The sequence below is a fragment of the Podarcis muralis genome, chromosome 11, assembly GCF_964188315.1.
Source record: "Podarcis muralis chromosome 11, rPodMur119.hap1.1, whole genome shotgun sequence".
Classification (NCBI taxonomy): Eukaryota; Metazoa; Chordata; class Lepidosauria; order Squamata; family Lacertidae; genus Podarcis; species Podarcis muralis.
In genome coordinates this window covers 51,754,058-51,775,081 of record NC_135665.1, presented here as the reverse complement: position 1 = coordinate 51,775,081, position 21,024 = coordinate 51,754,058, and the positions used below count along the sequence as shown (strand labels likewise).

The 21,024-nt window shown below is 43.1% G+C and overlaps 1 protein-coding gene and 1 long non-coding RNA gene across 2 annotated transcripts in view; both read right to left on the bottom strand.

The window, feature by feature from the left end:
* Positions 1–1,098, bottom strand: part of LOC114606319 (uncharacterized) — a 57,656-nt gene extending 56,558 nt beyond the window's left edge. The window contains exon 1 of the long non-coding RNA XR_003708835.2: positions 857–1,098. This is a non-coding gene — a long non-coding RNA (uncharacterized LOC114606319). The remainder of the gene's footprint in view (positions 1–856) is intronic.
* A 10,679-nt stretch (positions 1,099–11,777) lies between these two features.
* Positions 11,778–21,024, bottom strand: part of ALPK2 (alpha kinase 2) — a 68,330-nt gene continuing 59,083 nt past the window's right edge. Inside the window, 1 exon segment of the mRNA XM_028749459.2 lies at positions 11,778–13,357. Coding sequence (XP_028605292.2) covers positions 13,141–13,357 — 217 coding nt within the window. The 3' untranslated portion in view covers positions 11,778–13,140.

The window sequence follows — 21,024 nt, the reverse complement described above, 5'->3', positions numbered from 1 at the left end:
CTCCAACCCTGAGCTTGCCAGGACACCTGGACCAGACTAGGCAGTGCAGAAAGTGATGGTCCTATACTCGTCATAAAACCAAAACACCTCTTTCCCCTGCAGCCCTCTCCCCTGATATTTATTCTAAGGGGTTAACCGCTGCCACCCCCTGAGCAGAATTCATAACATGGGGCGGCTGCAGCAGAAGATGAATAATCAAAAATTACTTTTCTAATTGTTCCTTTAATGGATGTCTTTCACCAGTGGATGGAATACCATTGGTGGCTACCCTGTTTCTAGGACCTGGGGGTTTCTTGGGAGGTAGCCAAGGGTTCCTCTGGGCGAATCAGAGGCTGATCATAAAAACATTTTCATTACTGACTGTCTTTGGCAATGAGCAGTCACAGGGAAAATGGAGGCATTTGTGGTTTGGATGGGTAACAAGTAGGCTTGACAGACCTTGAATGAGCTTAAGTGTGCCCTAGAATTGTTGATGCAGAATAGATAGAGATAGATAGATAGATAGATAGATAGATAGATAGATAGATAGATAGATAGATAGATAGATGATAGATAGATGATAGATAGATAGATAGATAGATAGATAGATAGATAGATAGATAGATAGATAGATGATAGATAGATAGATATAGATATAGATAGGAGAATTTCCTGATGGCCAAGATCCAAGTTTGGGGCAAGTACTGTTTGGTGAGGGAACCCCAGCAGAGATTTAAAGTCACAAAATATGCAGCAAAGTAAAACATGGAAATATAGGCTGTTAAACTTTTAAAACAGGCCGTTCCAAGGTTCCCCGCTTCCCCCAGAATAGAAAAAGACCTCACATTTGGTAAATTTAAAAAAATGGACTACTTACAAAATCTTCAAAGCTCAGATTAATGTGATTTTTGACACATCAGTCAGAAAACGTGCACAAGCAGAAAAACTTAGCTTTGTTACAAAATGGCAGAAGTTCCTAGATTATTAGCCGGTGAGTCATGTGGCTGAGCTAGAGCAACCAGCTCACACCTCTTCACACCCTGAGTTTCTCAGGTAGACTGGGAGGGGAAGCATTAGGTTTGATTACCTATTTCCTCCCAAGGTAAGAGGAAGTGACATAGCAGGAAGCCTAGCAGGAAACGTAAGCTATGGTATTAACCCCTTCATGCATTAACTGGACTTGAGCATGTTGGTTATATGAGGCTTGTTATCCCACAAGAATAACCCTCCAAAACCCCTTGCAATTAATATTTATGGATGTGGGAAAAGTTCATTGACAGCAGAAGACTTTAGAAGCTTTGAAATAGTGCATTTGCCAATTCAGATGTGACAAAAAGCCACACGGGCAGGAGAAGAGATTCCTGCCTGCTCTCAAGTCAGGCACTGTTCCTGCAAAATTTACCACACGTATTCATTTTAATTATAGTTGCTGCGTATACTTTCCTTTATTTTGCACTTGAGACTCCAGGTCCGGCCGCCATTAATACATTACTGTTGGCAGTTTTGTCAACACCCCACTGCCTGTCTCGTGTGCAATTTCAGAAGTGTTGTTTTGTTTAATTGACTTCCCTCAAGTCCTTCCCGAAAAGGATGTCCACAGAGCCAATGCTTCTTCCCTTAAAAAAATAATATAAAATGGATCTGGCCTTGAGCCTAGGATGAAAATCAGCGCTGCCAGGAATGCCATCTGTCCTATAGTTGCCTTTGCTGTACTTGGGGAGACTGGAGCCCTGAATATTTTCCCATAGAATTGGGAGATGCCTGATGACAATGAATGAGAACTGGAATCTCAGAGCCTTATTCCTCAAGTAATGCAGATGCCTAGAATAGATCTAACGTAAGAGATACAGAAAATCCGGCCTACTCAGTGGTGAGTAAGCTACTCTTGGTCATCATGGTGGAGCGACTGAAGCAAGAAACTGATTTCAAAACCAAGAAAGAAGGCCAATTTGAAATCCAGTCTCCAATTTTCAAATCCACATATTTCCTAAACAGGCATGCATACTAATTGGTTGCTATAACAACGGGAAGATGTCTACTTGCCATTCAGTAGAGTCTGTATATGTTGCCAAGGAAAATAACCCCCAAACTCCTGATCCCGCACCCCACGTACATTTTACAACACGCACATGCAACACAAATGCACACACATTAAACATGGCCATGTACTAGAAGTCTTAGGTGCCAAGAAGTTTCCAGAAGCAAAGATTGGTAGGTTACGGGGCAGAACTCTTTGGGTGACAAAGTCTGCAATTTGCAAAATGAACACATTTGCACGATGTACCATGTCATATTTATAATGCTTACCCTCAAGAGTCATTTTTTGTGTGTCCTGGTTCATTCTGGTACATGTTTGATTTGCTTTTTGTATATTTTATATAGTTGTTTTAGTGGTTTCAGGTTGTATTTTTATTTCTACGGATATTGCTTGTATATTGTACATTGGCCGTTAGTCAGATGTGATTCCTGCAATGCAGGAAGTTGGACTAGATGACCTTTGGGAGGAGATTTCACCCCTCCCATATCCAAGAATATGCTGATGTTCTCTGCTGATTCTTCAGAGAGGAGGGGCGGTTTCTGCTCTCTACTTATTCCGCTCCAGCCTCACATCAAAGTGTCGGGGAGAGAGAGAGAGACTGAGTGTTAGAGAGAGATCGTGTGTATAGATAAGGTTGCTGCTAAGAGCAGCTTCAGACACTCAGTGCAGTTCAGCATTTCAGTTTAGACCTCATTTAGCTCTGTATATAGTTGTGTATTATAGTTGTAGATAGAATAAAGAAGCTCTCCGAGTCGTTTATACTCTGCTATACTTTACTATACTCTGCTGTGTGACGACTGTCTTCTTGTGGAAGTGAATCCGGTGCTCACAACTCTAAGCTGTGAGTCCACAGCACTTTGACCTGTTCCTGTGCAGAAGGTGGTCTCTGGAAGTGCTCCCAGCTCGCCTAGCCCAGTCGGGGCTGAGTGGATGAGTCCAGTTGGTGACACTGGCTCAAGGGCGATGCTGACAGGGATCCCTTCCAACTCTAAAATTTTATGATATTACTGGGAACATTGTTTAACATTAAGGTGGGATCAACAAGCAGGTCAATGATCAGACCAATGATCAGATAAATACTCCCCCGCCCCTCCATTTTTGTCATCTCTTCATTAATTAATTTATTTACACTTTTTGTGTTAATTCAATATCAGTGTTAATTAGATTATTTTCTTGCTGAATTTTATTATATATGTTCTTTTCTTCTTTCTTTATACATATCTCTGCACATATCCATGTGTATGTATGGAAATATATTTCCTTTGACACCCACCCACCCATATATTATTATTTTTTTTAATTTCAAAATGTATTGCATTATTTACATGATAATGATGGAAGTTTGGATTTAAAAATAAAATAAAATTTCCTAGCTGCACACTGCTGAGGCATACTCATTAATAATTTCTATGTATGTAGAATAAACCCAAGTGCTGAAAACAGGATCCATCCAGTGTTTTGTGGCTCACACTGAACAACAAATGCTTTCCCCTACTTTTTTCGTCCTGGATTGTTTAGAACTACCCAGGTTCCAGGTACTAAATGCAAGCATCCTTAGTTGATTTTGCTCAGTAATTATTTCTTTCATTCAGCAGCGAACAGGCAGGTTGGGAGTAAGATTTGCAAAACCAGTGAATATTCTCTTACTGTCACCTATAAGGCCCTCCAATCACCATAAGTTGCACGCCCACATTATTGTATGTACAAGGAACGAAGTCTCTAAAAGCTTTAATCACCGTAGCTGCAGTTAATTTTGGGTGTGCTTTTCAAAAAGGCCCCTTTCACAAAAGCTAATGGGAGGAACATCAAGACTGCAACCCCAGCAACCTTTCAGAGCTTGCAGAAGGAGCCAAGTGACGAGAGGTTGGTGTGGACTTGCATCAGGTGGGCATGTATTGCTGGATGTGTGTTGTGTGTGCCCAAACTCAAATTTCAGCAGCAAAAACAAAAGGCAAGGAAGCAAGGAAACCCTGAACTTTTTAATTGGAGCTTTGCAAATGCTGGACGGGTGCTTCCAAATTTGGCCAATTTAGCAGGGCACCATAATTGCCGTCCTGCTCTAAGCTGGGGGTAGCCATTATGTTCCATAATGCTGCCATCTCATGTTTCAAAACAACAACTTGCTACATCCAAATACAACATTTAACAAATGTGCCCGACAGTTGCAACACATCCTGGAGGAAGCCTGCTATTGAGAGATATCTCTGTTGTTTTTAGCTGCATTCAAATCAGCCAATTCATAGGTGGGTAAGTGCATTTTCCTTCTTATTGTAGAGTTGGAAGGGTCTAGTCCAAACCCCTGCAATGCGGGAATCTCAACTAAAGCATCTGTGACAGATGTCCATCCAAACTCCATGAAATGAGAGTCCACCACCTCGAGACCAACTGTCAAACAGCTCTTACTGTCAGAATGTTCTTCCTGATGTTTTGCTGGATTCTCCTTTCTAGTTACTTGAATCCATTGGTTTGAGTCCGATCCTCCGGAGCAGGAGAAAACAAGCTCTTCCGTGTGACAGCCCTTGAGATATTTGAAGATGGATATCATATCTCTTCTCAGTCTCCTCTTTTCCAGGCTAAACATACCCAGCTCCTTCGAACGTTCCTCATAAGGCTTGGTTTCCAGACCCTTGGTCATCTTGGTTACCTTCCTCTGCACATGTTCCAGCTTGTCAACATCCTTCTTAAATGGTGGTGCCCAGAACTGGACACAGTATTCCAGGTGTGGTCTGACCAAAGCACTAATATTGCTTCCATTGAACTTGCAGCACTGACGCTCTGTGTTTTAATTTTTAATTTCTTTAAAATGTGCACATACTGGCCACCCAATTTGGAATTTGAAGTGGTGTGTGATAATTGTAAAACCCATAAGATGAGCAATGATAACAATTAACACCTAAAAGTAGAATTAAATTAAATCAAATGCAGAGTTTTCCAACATTCAGCTTGCTGGGGGAGCTGAATAATATTTCTGAGCTCTTATTATGCTTTGTATTGGAAACTGTACATATGTGCATGTAAGGTTGATTAGAAAAGGAAGGGGGGATCTTTTTTTTGTACATCTATTATTCGTTCCAATTGTAGGGCTACGTCCTTCAATCTGCCATTTGCTGAAGTTGCCCTTTGGCACGGAGACAAAAGTTTGCACAGAAGCAACCCTGCATTGTCCAGTGCCTTGGCAGATTAGAGGAACTTTTGGACAGGATGACTAAAACGTTTGCAAGCCAGAATTGTCTAATTTTCTCTTTGGACTCAGAGAAGCTATTGCAGCGTTTCTGCTTTAAATAAATCATGTGTGCATTTAGTGCAAACTTGGGAGGCTTCAAAAGAGGATGAGAAAAATTCGTGGAGGAAAAAACTATCAATGGCTATGCTCTTGTCTCTATATTAGGAGGCTGTCATGTTTCTGAACACCAGTTGCTGGAAATCACAGGATGGGAGAATGCTCTTGTGTGGTGTGGTGTAGTGCTTAAGAGCAGTAGTCTGGTGAACCGAGTTCGATTCCCCGCTCCTCCACATGCAGCTGCTGGCTGACCTTGGGCTAGTCACACTTCTCTGAAGTCTCTCAGCTTCACACACCTCACAGAGTGTTTGTTGTGGGGGAGGAAGGGAAAGGAGAATGTTAGCCGCTTTGAGACTCCTTAAGTAAAGGTAAAGGGACCCCTGACCATTAGGTCTAGTCATGACTGACTCTGGGGTGGCGGCGCTCATCTTGCTTTATTGGCTTTTAATACAGCTTCCGGGTCATGTGGCCAGCATGACTAAGCCGCTTCTGGCGAACCAGAGCAGCGCACGGAAATGCTGCTTACCTTCCCCCCGGAGTGGTACCTATTTATCTACTTGCACTTTGACATGCTTTCGAACTGCTAGGTTGGCAGGAGCAGGGACTGAGCAACGGGAGCTCACCCCTTTGCGGGGATTCGAACCGCCGACCTTCTGATCGGCAAGTCCTAGGCTCTGTGGTTTAACCCACAGCGCCACCCGCGTCCCAGGCTCCTTAGGGTAGTGATAAAGCGGGATATCAAATCCAAACTACTACTACTACTACTACTCTTCTTCTTCTTCTTCTTCTTCTTCTTCTTCTTCTTCTTCTTCTTCTTCTTCTTCTTCTTCTTCTCAGGTCCTGCTTCCAAGTTTCCCACAGGCATCTGGTTGGCCACTGTGAGAAGATGCTGGACTAGACGGGTCATTGATCGTATCCGTCAGGCTGCTCTTACGGTGTTATGAATTTGTTCCATTAAAAAAATGCCCAGAGAATCTGCTGCTTTGTTCTGTTTGTCTCCTTTCATCTCTGGCCCAACAACATTTGCAAGTTTTTGAAGTACTACCCAGGTCTACAAATGCTACAGAGACAGTCTTATGATGAGTGTTTACTTGTTTATACACCACTGGCAATCATCCTTCCATCATACCATATTTGATCGGGGGGAAGGGGGGGAGACAACCATCTGCCTCCAGGATCTAAAATACGGTCCTTTATCTCTGGCAACATCGCCCTTATGTACAATCTTTGTCTTGCCATTTCATGCTTTTGCTTCCATGAAAGCTACTCCATGGGCTGAACTCTTTTTCTCATCTCCAGGTTTCTTCTTCTCTAGTTGTCTTTCCATCTATCCTGTCTTCTCTTAAATTTTCCAATCTCTCCCCTTTCTCTCTTTTTTTATAATATAATTTTTATTATTTTCATTTAAAAACATAAAATATTACAACATTATAATAACCATTCTGAAACATTTGCTCGTGACTTCCCTCCCTCCCTTCAGCTGGTTTCCAATTTCTTAATAAATTACATATGCATTTCTACTGTCAGTTTCTGTACTTCAGTACATATCAAATCCTTCTATTTATCCATGGTCAGATAGCATTTTTATATTGTGTTCAGGGTTAATATCAGTCCTGCTAGTGTCTTCACATTTTTGTAACGATCCCTTAAATATTCAATAAATTTACTCCAATCTCTCTGGAATATCTGGTCACTTTGGTTCTGGATCCTCACAGTCAGTTTGGCTAGCTCCGCATAGTCCATCATCTTCATCTGCCACTCCTCAATCATTGGTAATTCTTGTAATTTCCACCTTTGAGCTAACAAAATTCTTGCTGCAATAGTGGCATACATAAATAGTCTTTGGTCTACTTTTGTAATCTCTTCTCCCATCAACCCAAGCAAAAACGCTTCTGTTTTTTGGGGAAAATCTTTTTTAGTTCATTATAGACCATTTCCAAAAAAAATTCACCTTATCACAAGTCCACCACATATGGTAAAAATCTCCATCCTTTTCATTACATTTCCAACATAATTTATTTTTCATCCTATACATTTTGGGCAATTTTACTGGAGTCAAGTACCACCTATACATCATTTTCATTACATTTTCTTTTAAGGCCATACATGCTGTAAATTTTAAATTCTGATTCCATAATTTTGACCAAGATTCATACTGGATATTATGCCCAAAGTCGATGGCCCATTTCGTCATTACTTCTCAATCTCTCCTCTTTCTCATCCCTGTTTCTCCTTCATGCTCTCCGCTGGCTCTAATCTTTTCATTTAAACCCTGACTTATCGTGATTCCTTCCCATTTGTCACTGTGGCACTTTATCACGGGAATGCTCTGCCTTCTCCCCAAGATTTGTCCTGCTTCACTGCCATTGATTTTTAACCAAAATTAATTCGTACTCTTTCTAACATTTTTTAACCGATTTCCCCCCTCTTTGATCTTGGCAATTTATCTGTGTTTTTTGTGGTTACCTTCTGCCTCTGTCCCTTGCATGGCTCATATTTTGGGCTTACCTTAGTTGGGGGGCATACACTGCACTGCTCTATGTAGAGATCTAACCAGCTACACATATTTGAGAAATATTTAAATGCTGTTGTTCTGTTCTGTTTTAAAGCATTTTTGTTGTAACAATAAGGTTGCAGAGAGCCAGTGTGGTATAGTGATTAAGAGCGATAGACTCGTAATCTGGGGAACCGGGTTCGCATCTCTGCTCCTCCACATGCAGCTGCTGGGTGACCTTGGGCAAGTCACACTTCTTTGAAGTCTCTCAGCCTCACTCACCTCACAGAGTGTTTGTTGTGGGGGAGGAAGGGAAAGGAGAATGTGAGCCGCTTTGAGACTCCTTAGGGTAGTGATAATGCGGGATATCAAATCCAAACTCTTCTTCTTCTTCTTCAGTGTTAAATGCAAAGGGACTGTGCTATGGGAGACTTTCTCTAGTGTCAAAGAAAGAGTAAATATTAGTCAGCTGAGTAAATTTTCCCACCACGTATCTCCCACAGATCCTCAGGGCAGTCCAGAGCAGCATGTGGGATTGAATTGCTGGCAGTGAGACCTTGTCAGCATATAACACCTTTGCTCAGAGACCTGCTGTGGTTGCAGATTTGCTTCAAGGCCAAGGATTTCCTCCATTAAATCTGGGGTGTTAGGGGAGGGGCAGGACCTTTGGTGGGGGACACTCCATCCACAACTGCTTCCTTGCACCCAGCTCTCACCTGTGGCTCCTAGAAGCTGTCAGCGTGCGACAGTGGCCACACCCCAGGAATGGCTTTGACTGGCCAGCTAGACCAGGTGAAGTTAGCCAATGGGTCTCAAACCCTCAGTGAGTCAGGGACTTCCCCTCCATGTGAAGACATGCTCTGGCAAATTGAAGGGACAAGATCAATAGTGGTTCCAATAGTCAAGAAGGCGGTTTCTGCATGTGCTATAGAGGGAAGTAAGGGGAAGGGAGTCCATCTAGGAGTGGGAAAACTCATCCTAAATTAAGGTTACCAGATTTTTTTCAATGAATCCAGGGACACTTTTCAGCTTCTATAGGAATGATAGGATTTTGTCGGGACTGATTTGTAAATCTGGGGACTGTCCCCGGGAAACGGGATGTCTGGTAACCTTATCCTAAATCCCCACTGCCTTGCGGGATATCTTCAGATGCAGAAAAGGCTAAGGAGTAAACCCTACAAATCTGGATTGGAGTCCCTAAGACAGTTGGATAGCACCTTGTATGCCTCTTTCCAGCAACTCCTGCAGTCAAGCTGGTGCCAAACGTATTGCTCTGCTTTCCTTTGCACCACACTAGCAAGGCTGAGAGGGGGGTCTTGTTGTCTGGGTAGCCCAGAACCTTCATACACACTGTTCAGGCTTGTGCCCTGCGGAGGTCACATGAAACCCATTACAGTTTGGGACCAGTTTACCTGCAAAATCACCTTACCCCATATATGCCCACTAAAGCACTTTGATCTGCAGAACTGGCAAGTGTTACAGGTGCCACATAATACTTGTTCTGCATTTGAAAGAAACTGTTTTTTTTGTTTTTTTTGTGGGAGCCCCCAGACTTTGGAACTCCCTGCTGATTGACAAAAAAGTACCTTTGCTGTACACTTTTTGGTGCCTGCTAAAAAAATGATTTGCTGAGGAAAGCCTATCCAAATATATAGTGTGCTGTTTTAATCTGGGTTTTAGCTTCTAGTTGATTTTGATTACTTTTCAAAGTTTTACACAGTTGCTTTAAATGATAATTTCATTATAACTTTGATTATTTTTGTTTACAATCGAGTGGCATATACATTTTATGAAATAAAATAAATACTTTGTGGAGACTAGATAAAATAACATTGAACTAGGGGGATCCTTTTTAAAAGAAAGAAAAAAGAAACATCCTTTTGTTTGGGAAGTTTGCATGAAATTGATGTGACTCCCTCAAATGCCAAGACGTTCTGAACCAGGTTGATGAGCCCCCACAGCTGGTTTTTTATTATTATTATCCTGCCTGGAAAATGGCTGTGGTGCTGCCTATTGTCATGGCAACTGATTGCAGCACTTGTCGATAAAGACACTTGCTAGGATTTTGATTAATGAATCAAACTTGTTCTGCAGCTGACCCACACCTCCCACTGAGGCTTCCTCTCTTAAAATTCTGTCCCAGCAAATTATCCTTTTCAGTTAGATGGCAACAGGGACCAGCTGAAAGGCACAAACAGGAATCTGAAACAGAAATTATTTGTGTATATTTTAGCACATCTGGCAGGGATAATTAGTGCACTGTGATGAATCCTATTTCAGTGCAGAGCGCTGGATTAGCGATCTTGAAGGTCCTTTCCAACCGCTGCTTATAGCCATACAAAGCTCTTCTAACAAAAAAGAACCACATTGCCTCTGTGCATAGGGTACAAGGTCAACAGTGCATTTAGAGTGGCATGTGGAACAATATTCATATGGATTTTAAAAGGAGCTGATTGCTTAGAGCAGGGATGGGGAACCAAGTTTTGGTCTCAAATTACAACAGCAGGCTGGCCCTCAATTGAATCAATAATAATGATTAATTCCATTTTTATGAATTGATGCTCACATTACTTTAATGCATTTTGCAGGTCATATTTTGTTTCTGAACGAATGCGTTTGTAGCAAAATTTGAATGGAGATGTGCCAATATTGGGATCCCATAGAAACATATTGCACATGCTGCTTACTTGCTATCCTGTCGAGATGAGCTATTTTGTCAGGTTTGAAGTTGGCACAACTTGCAGTAGTTATTTCAGAGCTGAAGACATAAGAAATAGGACCGGTTTCCTTTGAGGCGTATATGCATCACACTGCCACCCCTAGTAAACAAGTTTGGGGCTCATGTACTAATTCAAGAACCTGCAAAACCTGTTTCAGATATAAAGGTAAAGGGACCCCTGACCATTAGGTCCAGTCGCAGACGACTCTGGGGTTGCAATGCTCATCTCGCTTTACTGGCCGAGGGAGCCGGCGTACAGCTTCCGGGTCATGTGGCCAGCATGACTAAGCCGCTTCTGGTGAACCAGAGCAGCGCACGGAAACGGCGTTTACCTTCCCGCCGGAGTGGTACCTATTTATCTACTTGCATTTCGTGCTTTCGAACTGCTAGGTTGGCAGGAGCAGGGACTGAGCAACGGGAGCTCACCCCGTCGCGGGGATTCAAACCGCCAACCTTCTGATTGGCAAGCTCTAGGCTCTGTGGTTTAACCCACAGCACCGCCCACGTCCCATTTCAGATATAAGTGTGGGACAAAAAGATGAGCACATGGTCCACAGATAATGCCTTTGCGGCACAACTCCATTAATACAACCCTCCAGACTTGTTTGACACATATTCAATAGGATGACATACTTATAGTATCATAGAATCATAGAAGGGACCACGTGGGTCCTCTAGCCCAACTCTCTGAAATGCAGGAATCTTTTGCCCAACGTGGGACTCAAACCCATAACCCTGAGATTAAGAGCCCCATGCTCTACCAACTGAGCTATCGAGAGAAGTCAATGCTTTCAAGGACATTTAAAGCAGAGGTGGGGCTTTGTAGGCCAGACCTTTATCAGATCCTAGCCTCATGGCCCAAATTTGACAGGTGGTAGAGTCAAAGCCTGCCTTCCCTTCCTAATGCACAGGTGGGAATGCGCTGCTTCCCTATTGTACACAGGTAGCTGCATCTCCACCTGCCTCACACCTGACTTCACATATGACGGGAAGGTGGGTGTGGTTTGGGGGAAATGTGAACCTCTGGTGGGTCAAGCTCAGCTGGTTAGAGCGTGGTGCTGATGACACTAATTTTGGCCTGTGAGCTAGAGGTTCCTCACCCTTGGACTTCAAAGTTTCCTATGAACAGGAGCCAGGCCTTTAACAGGAAAAACCTGCTGATGAATTGGTTATCATTAACTGAGCGGGGGCGGGGGGGGGTCCTAGAAATGGTTGGTACACTCCTTCACAGCATCAGGCGAATTATCAACATGTTCACAATGCTAAGTCTTGTTTCAGTAGGAATTTAATTGGAGAAAAACATGGAGTATAACAAGCATTATTATTACTGTGCAAATAATTAGGAAACAAAACCATTATTCTAGTACAGGGGTATTGACCTGGAAACTGTCGGTGGGTGGGTGAAATATAGGAAATATCTTAATGGGCTTCAGGTATAATGAAATGAACTACTGCTGCAGATCTACGTACTTTGAAATCCAATGAAAGAAAATGATGTCAGATTTGTAACATCCACTTACACACACACACACACACATTTTGAACAGGCAGTCCCCACCCTTTCCTGCAAGGTTCAAGTCGAGCTTCAATCATGTTTAAAGGCACTAAACCACAGAATACGGTTTGCTAGGCTGGGGGTGGGGATTCTTAGGGAAGGACACAGCACTGAGACCTTCAGTCTGATTAACATGGCTCTTATTTCTTTGGTTATAAGTCTCACAAATGCAGCAATAACTCTCTACTCTGCATCATGGAAGCCTTCTCTAACCACTGATGTCACCCACAGACACACACACACTCCCACAACTCCCACACCCATTTCTCTCTCTCGTTTTTCTCACACACTTCTTCATAACAGCCACAGATTAGACAGTTAAAATCATCTAGCAGAGGAGACATGATGCGTTGCTATACAAAAGTCAGCGGAAGGCTAAATTAGGGGTATGATTAAAGGATAAAGACATTGTGGGCTCCACACAGTCCCCAGGTCACCTGGTGAATGCCACTGTGTTGTTTTACATTATATCTTTGACATAACTTATAATATTGAAAACCAGTGCAAAAAAAAACCAACAACCCAAATGCCTAAGGCCCGCAGGTGAATCCCTCATATGCTTCGTTGCATCCGGCACCTGTTATGCATGTCTGAGAAGCCAGCTTTCGGAAACTTCTAGAAACAGCAGTTCTTCATTTGAGTAAAAAGAGGCAGGCGAAGCAGGTTCACGCATTCCGGAGTGTGTAGCTTTTACCTCACGTGGGTTGAAACGTCCTACATATATTTATAGATTTACCTAGCAGCTGAGTTATGTGGAAGAAATCTACTAAAAATGCAATTTTCCCAAAAGGCCTAAGTCCTGCACAGCCTTCCAAAAAGATAGATTGTGCAAATAATGCCCCCCAGTCCATTTAGGCAGTCTATGTGAATGGTTATGCTTGGTATTGGGGGTGCTGATCTTTTCAAACGTTCGCGTGTCCTAGACTATCCACTTTCTTCTTGCAGAATGTTGAACGCTCTGAGAGAGCCCCACTGCTGGAGTGTTCGGTTCCAGAAAGTACAGTGTGTATTTCTAGAGAGGTCCATTCTACAAAGATGAGAATGAGAAATGTCTCTTTTGGGAGGAAACAAGTTCCTATGTTCTCTTGGCAGTCTGTGTGCTGACCGCGGTTTTCTTTACAGTACTTGAGGTTGGCAGTGCCTTGACTTTGGGGGCTGCTGGCTTCCTCTGCTTCTGACCGCTGGCTTGAAGGGGTTTCAGTCCCAGCATCTCACAGTATTTATTACATAGGTGGAGGACCTTGAACTGTTCAATAAACGAGATGGAGCAGTTACCTTTGAAACCTTTGTACCTGAAGAAGAAGACAGACAGACAGGATTGAAACTTTTTGGTTTCTAAGAGAAATAGGCTACACCTCAATTGCTTTAGCTGAGATTCCTGAATTGCAGGGGCCTGGACTAGATGACCCTCAATGTCCCTTTCAGCTCTACAATTCTATGATTCTATGAAAATGACCAGCTTAACATCTAGCCTCAGCAAAATACAATGGCATGTAGTAAAGGAGATTACAATCGGCACCATCGTCTATAGTAGAGGTAGCTAACCTTTTTGGAGCGCCAAGGGCCAAACTGACCCACTGTCAACCCTTGGAGGGCTGTATGTCAAAGTGGGAGTAGACAAAGTGCTAAAGTAGGCATGGCAAGTACTGAAGTTCTCAAGACAGCCTTCCAAAAGACATTAATCCAGTGGGAGAGATTTAAACATGACCTTCATTCTTTCATTGAAATTAAAGGATTTCATGCACTTACACTTGATAAATTGTGTCCTCTGCTTTCGAAAAGAAGGAAAGGTGAAAAAGAGACTCAGGATCTCTCTCCCCCCCCCCACTGTACTTATGCAGAACTGCACAGACAACATGAGGGATTGTTGCTCACATAACCACAAATAATAGTTTGCCTTTCATTAAAAGCAGTATGTATTTGTTTATACCTATACCAGTGTTTAACTTTAAATAAATAACTTTACAGATATCTTACAAGAGCTAAACATTCATTTATTCATTCATGTCCTGCCATTCCTCCTGAAGGAGCCCAGTTTGGGAGATCAAAAGTGCATTTGTAAAGCCCCCAGTTCAAACTGAATCATGCTTCAGAATCGCTGCTTGCTCCTTTCTAGAGTTCAACCCAGGTTAGAAAACCTTACCCTGATTATCTCCTTTTTCTTTTCTTCCTCTTTTTTTTGGGGGGGGGGGGGAAGAGTAGTTCAGGTACATTCACCTGACAGAATCAGAGGAAACAGCACAATGATATGAGGGGAACTGTATAAAATATTATTCTGTATCATGACTGAGGGTGCCATATAATCCTTACAGGTTTTTTATGGTGTTAACAACTGCGAGGAATTCTCATCTCTGTTCAGCCTGCCTGCCTGGTTTTAATAAAAATGCTAACAGTTCCCACCCACCCCCATGTTTTATTTCCTTGGGTAGGACAGGCCTGTCATTTTGAACAGCCTTTACTGAATGCAGTTCACCCTAGGAGCTGTCAGTGACAAGGGATCTGCAAATACCCATGCGTGCCCATGGATTCCTCTACCTCCAACCTCAGCCCCAATTATAATAAACAACCTCTTAAACTTTAACATTTTAAAAGCAGTGAATACGCCTCCCTTCCATTCTCTTGAACGCCGACTGGAAAGGCTTCAGCATCAAAAGTCGTGATTCCTGAGCATCTGTAATCCTGTGCAGTGAAAAGCCACTTAGAAACACATCCTTATGCCAGACCATGATGGAACATGTAATTCCACCCTGGAATTGGAAACGGCTCTTTGACTGATTGCACAGATCTTAATGTTTTTCAAACATACCTTCAGCGTAATGCATTTTATAGGCTCTGCTGCTTTTCTTGCACTCCCACACACGTTTGGTGATGATCTTAGCGATGATGACACTGATGTGAAGCTATTACCGGTGCTGATTGAAAGCCTAAACCATTTTGTGACGCTCCCATCCAGAGCGCGTGAGTCCATAATGCACAGCCACAACCCCCCAAAAAGGCTATTTCAAGAGCTGGAAATGGGGCAGAAGAGGGTGACCAAATAGATCAAGGGGCTTGAGCAACACTCCTCTGCAAAAAATGGTTGCAATGTATGGCTTCTTTATAGCTCGGGGGTGGGGAGGGAAAAGGGGAGAACACAGCAGAGGTGTACAAAATTAAGCACAGTGCAGACAAAACAGATAGAGGGTTCTCCTCTCCCCCCTCATAATGCTAGAGCCCAATAGGGTCATCCAACAAAACCAAATGTTGTGAGATTCAGGATGGACAAAGAGGAATGACTTATTCACTCAGCACACAGTTAAATCTGTGGGCATCGCTACCACAAGATACAGTGATGGCTATCAACCAGGTGATTAGGCACATTCCTGCAGGGTAAGGATATCAGTGGTCATGTGCAATGATGGCTATGTTTTATGTCATGATGGAGGCAGCATATGTACCTTAGAGATGGAGGAGGAACCCACAGATTCCCAATCAGACCCACCCACGCCAACCTATGTTGACCCTTTAGTCCCCCTTAGAATCAGCAGCCATGAGGAAAACCAGCACTGCTTCTATTTTTAAAGAACCTTCCCCACCCGCCATTTTATAATGCTCCATCCGCTCAAAGCCTGCAGTAGCTGGTGTGCAGGTCTTTTGTTGCTTTGAATCAGATAAAGTAAGTCCTCATAGAAGGGACAGAGCTTGATGGCATTCCCTTGCTCAAGAGGGAATTCTACAGGGGAAAACATGGCTGCCTCCCCCAGTTTTTCCCAGAGGGGCAGCCATGTTTGGTCATTTATGACAAACAGCTGAAATACACTGTTTATTACCCCAGGCTTTTGCCATCTAGTCTTTTCTAGCTGCTTCTAAGAGACCAGTACAAGACCATTTACCCCCAACCCACTTTTCTGAGTTGGTGGCTCCTTCTTCTACATAACTATTAGAAATAGGAGCTATTGGTGCCAAAGGACCATCAGTGAGGCTCCTGGACTCTCATCACTAATAATTAGCCATAACTTGGCCCAACCTAGGCAAACATCATTTGGTTTTCACATTTATGACCCCCAACTCATATTATCTCATGGTAATGAAGCCACATGGCAGCTTCCCACATGATAAAGGTAATGTCAGGATCCCAGACCATGTGAAAGGAACCTCCTGCCACTCTGCGAGCGATAAATCAGTTTCCCGCAGGGGCAACACTGGTATGAAGAGCAACTGCACAACAGTTGTCCCATGTATCCTGGGCTTCCAACATTAAATTTCAGGGCAAGCCCTACCATTAGGTAGACTGAGGCAGTTGCCTTTGATGGCCAGTGCAGGAGGCAGGGATTAGTGCAAGGTGCTGGAGGGCAGAGTCGTGTGTGCCATGCCCTGTGCCCTTAAACTAGTCTACTGCCCTCAAATGCAGTAGAAAATGCAGCTCTACTGATAGTGCTGTTGTTGTCTTTTTTTAATCAGTTGCTGGCCCAGTTAACCACTATATATGGAACAGTGGAGGCAGTCTTGTCCTTCACCTCAGACAGCAATATGTGTTGAGCCAAGACCTATAGGTGTTGTGAGATGGAGCCATGCTGCAGTGACTCCCATGTGAGAAGATGAGAGGCTATGGCTCCTCCAAAACCATATCAGAAACTCACAGGCCCACATATTGGTTTAGTCACCAAGCCATTGTAACCATATTAAAAAGGGGTGGCCAGAAACACTAGCCTTTTGTGTCTCTTTTTGTTTTGTTTTTTGGCAAAGGAAAATCTTATTCATTTCCAGCCTTTCACATTCAGCCCAAGTTTTGCTTTAGCACTTGCAAAGCTGTCTGCTGGCCACACTCTACCTTTTGTTTAGGCCTAGCAGAGTGGGCTTGATTAAATATTTGATTAACAAAGGCTAATTTCATTGGCTTAGATTCTCCCTTCCTCCAGAGGACTGAACGGGGATTTTTAAAAAGTTTGTGTGTATGAGAGAGACGCAGAGAGAGTAAAGTGTGCCCTCTACTGAGTTGGAACTATATTGCAACCATTACTGTAACAAGAACATTGTGACGGGAAACTGACATTACTATTATGATTGCTATCATCTACTGTGAAGGCTGAAAGCGGGTTATAATAAAAATATAAAACTCACGAACGTTCAAGTCAGCAACTGAGGGAGGAAACCACAAGTAGAAGGATTAACAGAGCAATCTTCTACTCAAATGGGGCCAGGCCAGGAGGAGGTATATGCTGCTCCTTTGTGAGCAGGAAGGCCACCCTAGGACACTGTGCTGCCTGAGGTAAAGATGGTGCCTCCTCATCATTCCATGTTCAGATGCCAACTGGTCTGGCAGGTTAATTCTTATTTCAAGACAGGATAGTGTTCTCCAGTGGGATGGGTTAGGGCCCCAGGACAGGGAGCTGTGTGCTATATGCAGCTCTGTTCACCAAAAGAGGATGTGGGGCTCAGGAGCAACAGCCAGAGGCCTACCACAGCTGCCTCTCATCATCTGCTGCCTGAGGCAGCCATCTCACTCTGCCTAATGGTAGGGCCAGCCCTGGTCAGTGGAATGGATGGAAGGGGGGAAGACACAACCCAGAAAATAGAGAGAGAGAGAGAGAGAGAGAGAGAGAGAGAGAGAGAGAGAGAGAAGCATAAAAACAATAGGACTCCCTCAGTGTCTGCCTACCAATTCTGTTGAACAGCATCCCTGTTGAGACGTTTTTGCTTTGGCAAGCTTTGCTAGTGGGGTGAAAAGGTCTCTGTTTTAGGTCTTCATTTTGTTCTGTTTTTAAACCTACCCTCAACTGTGGTGTTGTTGTTTTTTGTACTATTTTAAACGGTATTTGCAGCTTTATTTTATGGCATGTTTATAAATAGTATTGAGACATATGGGGAAAGTGATTCAGAAATTAATAAATAGTAATCGGGAACTGTGTTTGCAATGATGCCCACATGCCTGCCCACACAAGGACGGAGCCAATAATAGGATAATAAACACACACACACACACACACACACACACACACACACACACCAGCACATATGCTTCCCCACCCACAACATAGTCCTTCTTGCAACAAAGTTCAAGGGCCATTCAGGTAGGAAAATACTTTTTTCACAAGCAGTCAAAAGGAGACGTCAAGACATGCAACAAGTGCAGCCATGGAAATGTCAATTATCAGCAGCTACCTTCAGTGGCTCTGGTCTGGAAGCATGGAGGTTTAACCTCCCCCACCCCCAGGAGGAGATGGGGGAAATGGCCCCACTCATTTTTTGCATGCCTGGACAAAACACTCTATACTGCAAGTGCCTACCCTCTCAGCCATGTATCAGACATATAGGACATTTGCCTTCCCACAACCCTAAGATTCAATCACTGACACCAGGAGCACAAATGATGCAGGGGGAGCCAGGTGGAACAGGCTCATGTTTCACATGCAGGAGAACCCAGACACAAACCCAAGGTACAACCCTGCACTAATCAAGAAATGAGCGCCTTCCCACCATCATTCAGACTCAGTTGAATGGATCAAGAGGGAGACTGCATGGGCCAAAAGCCAGGCTTTTGCAAAGTTCATACCATGATGCATAAACAAAGGCTACAGTCGGCATCATCTGTAAGGTAAACGTAAAGGGACCCCTGACCATTAGGTCCAGTCTTGGCCAACTCTGGGGTTGCAGCGTTCAGCTCGCTTTATTGGCCGAGGGAGCCGGCATACAGCTTCTGGGTCATGTGGCCAGCATGACTAAGCCGCTTCTGGCAAACAGAGCAGCGCATGGAAACACCGTTTACCTTCCTGCCAGAGTGGTACCTATTTATCTACTTGCACTTTGACATGCTTTCAAACTGCTAGGTTGGCAGGAGGAGGGACCAAGCAATGGGAGCTCACCCCGTCGTGGGGATTCAAACCGCCCACCTTCTGATCGGCAAGTCCTAGGCTCTGTGGTTTAACCCACAGCGCCACCCGCGTCTGGCATCATCTGTACCCTGCTCTTAATCTTAAGAGACATGCCACAAAATGAAAATACAACCCCAGAAGCTCAACACTGTACTTGCTAGAGGCTGACTGAGTATTACACAGTAATCAAATAGCCCCAGTTTTTTAATTTTAAAAGTCAACTTCATCCTGGAAGAGCTGCTGAAGCAAGGAACTGTTTGATCAAAAAACTCCAGCACATCTTGCAAGCTCTGCAACCAAATTTGGTGCTATTTGGTTTGCAAATTGCTACTTTGAAAACGGTTTCATTCAATTTCTGTTGTGTTTTCATATACGGATACCGTAATGCGAGTGGATTCGTCTCACCAGCATTATTCAAGGCATCGGGGACAGGAGAAGAGGTGTTTGCAAAGGGCTACAGATGGCGAGAGAACCATCAGCAAAGTAGGTTCCTTTAACATTGTTAAATATGATATGAGAGATAATTTATAGGTACTTGTGGCTGATATTCCCCACAGCTTCTTTCCACAAAAGTCAGTAAACGTCAAAATCCAGTATTCATTTGGGACAGGTGAATTAGCATAGCACTCAGCTCCTCAGGGAGGTCTGTTTCTCTTGAGACCGGTTTAGAAATCAGAGGTGTGTCACAGAGCTTATTGTGAGAATCCCCACATAGGTGCACCTCATAGGAGGGTCCACAGCCAAGCTCCCAAGTGGAGTCTAAAAATGAAGGTATCTGTGTTGCTTTTATACACAGTGCAAGATATACACCAGTAAGGTTTAGACAATTTTATCCTGGTCAGTATGTGCACTGAATTAAAAATGTTTTTATATACAGTGGTACCTCGGAAGTCGAACAGAATCCGTTCCAGAAGTCCATTCAACTTCCAAAACATTTGGAAACCAAGGTGCGGATTCCGATTGGCTGCAGGAAGTTCCTGCAGCCAATCGGAAGCCACGGAAGTCCCATTGGACGTTCAGGTTCCAAAGAAGGTTCGCAAACTGGAACACTCACTTCCGGATTTGTGGCGTTCAGGAGCCAAACATTCGACTCGCAACGTGTTCAACTGTATGAACATGTAGTAGTTTTTGATTGCTATATATATGCAATTGTTTTAACAGGTTTTTGTTAATATATGCAACATAGGAAATGAAATAAATAATAACATTTAAACCTGAGGAGTTTGCCAAAGCCAAAATCTCACTTGTATTTTTGCAATCCCTCTATTTAAATTTGAAAGCATCCTCTGTTCAGTTTGGGACACAGTTTGCATTCCTGTGATGTGAACAATTCTGCCATAAACTTTCTTTAAAACACACACACACAACCAACTGTGGCTAAAATATTGCTGAGAACCAACAGCATTCTTTCCCAGTCAAGTAGTATCTTCCCAGAATTCTTTTCGCTGTCTTAGGAAAAGATTAATGGGATTTGGCCATTGCAGGAAATATTGTGCAGAATATTAATCAGTGTGATCTTCTGCAACACATATTGTATGCTCATTAAAAACGTGTATCGTCAAAAGGAAGAAAATAAATGGTCATGAATTATTCAAAGTGCTTTGCCTTAATGGCATTTCATAAACCTGTGAACTTACATCAAGACATTAGAGTATCTTTTCTCCCCACTCAAAATCTACCAAGAATACAAGGCAGATGAAAAAAAGGTAATGACCGCAAGAATTAAAAACATTCAAAACTGGAAAAAATATGCACTGGGATAGTGAATTAAGTTTTTTTTAAAATATTTCCTTGTTTACTTACTTTAAAAACAAAACAAAAAAACCAACAACTTATAACCTACTTAATTTTCATAATAAAGTTAAGTTGGCCAAAAAGAAATCAAAATGTCACAACAGTATTGAAATATATCGCAACCCTCAACTGGAACACAAAGTCTATATATTAGGAAGCCTGCCAATGGCTCCTAGTTACAATACCTCAGAGGCATTAAGGGAATCACAGGTAGGCAGAGTGCTGTTGTGCTGTGGCTCTCAGTAAGTGAGACTCAGTAAGAAGGCCTTCTGCCTGAAGTCTTGGACAGTTGCTGCATTAAGGAGGCCTGCCCC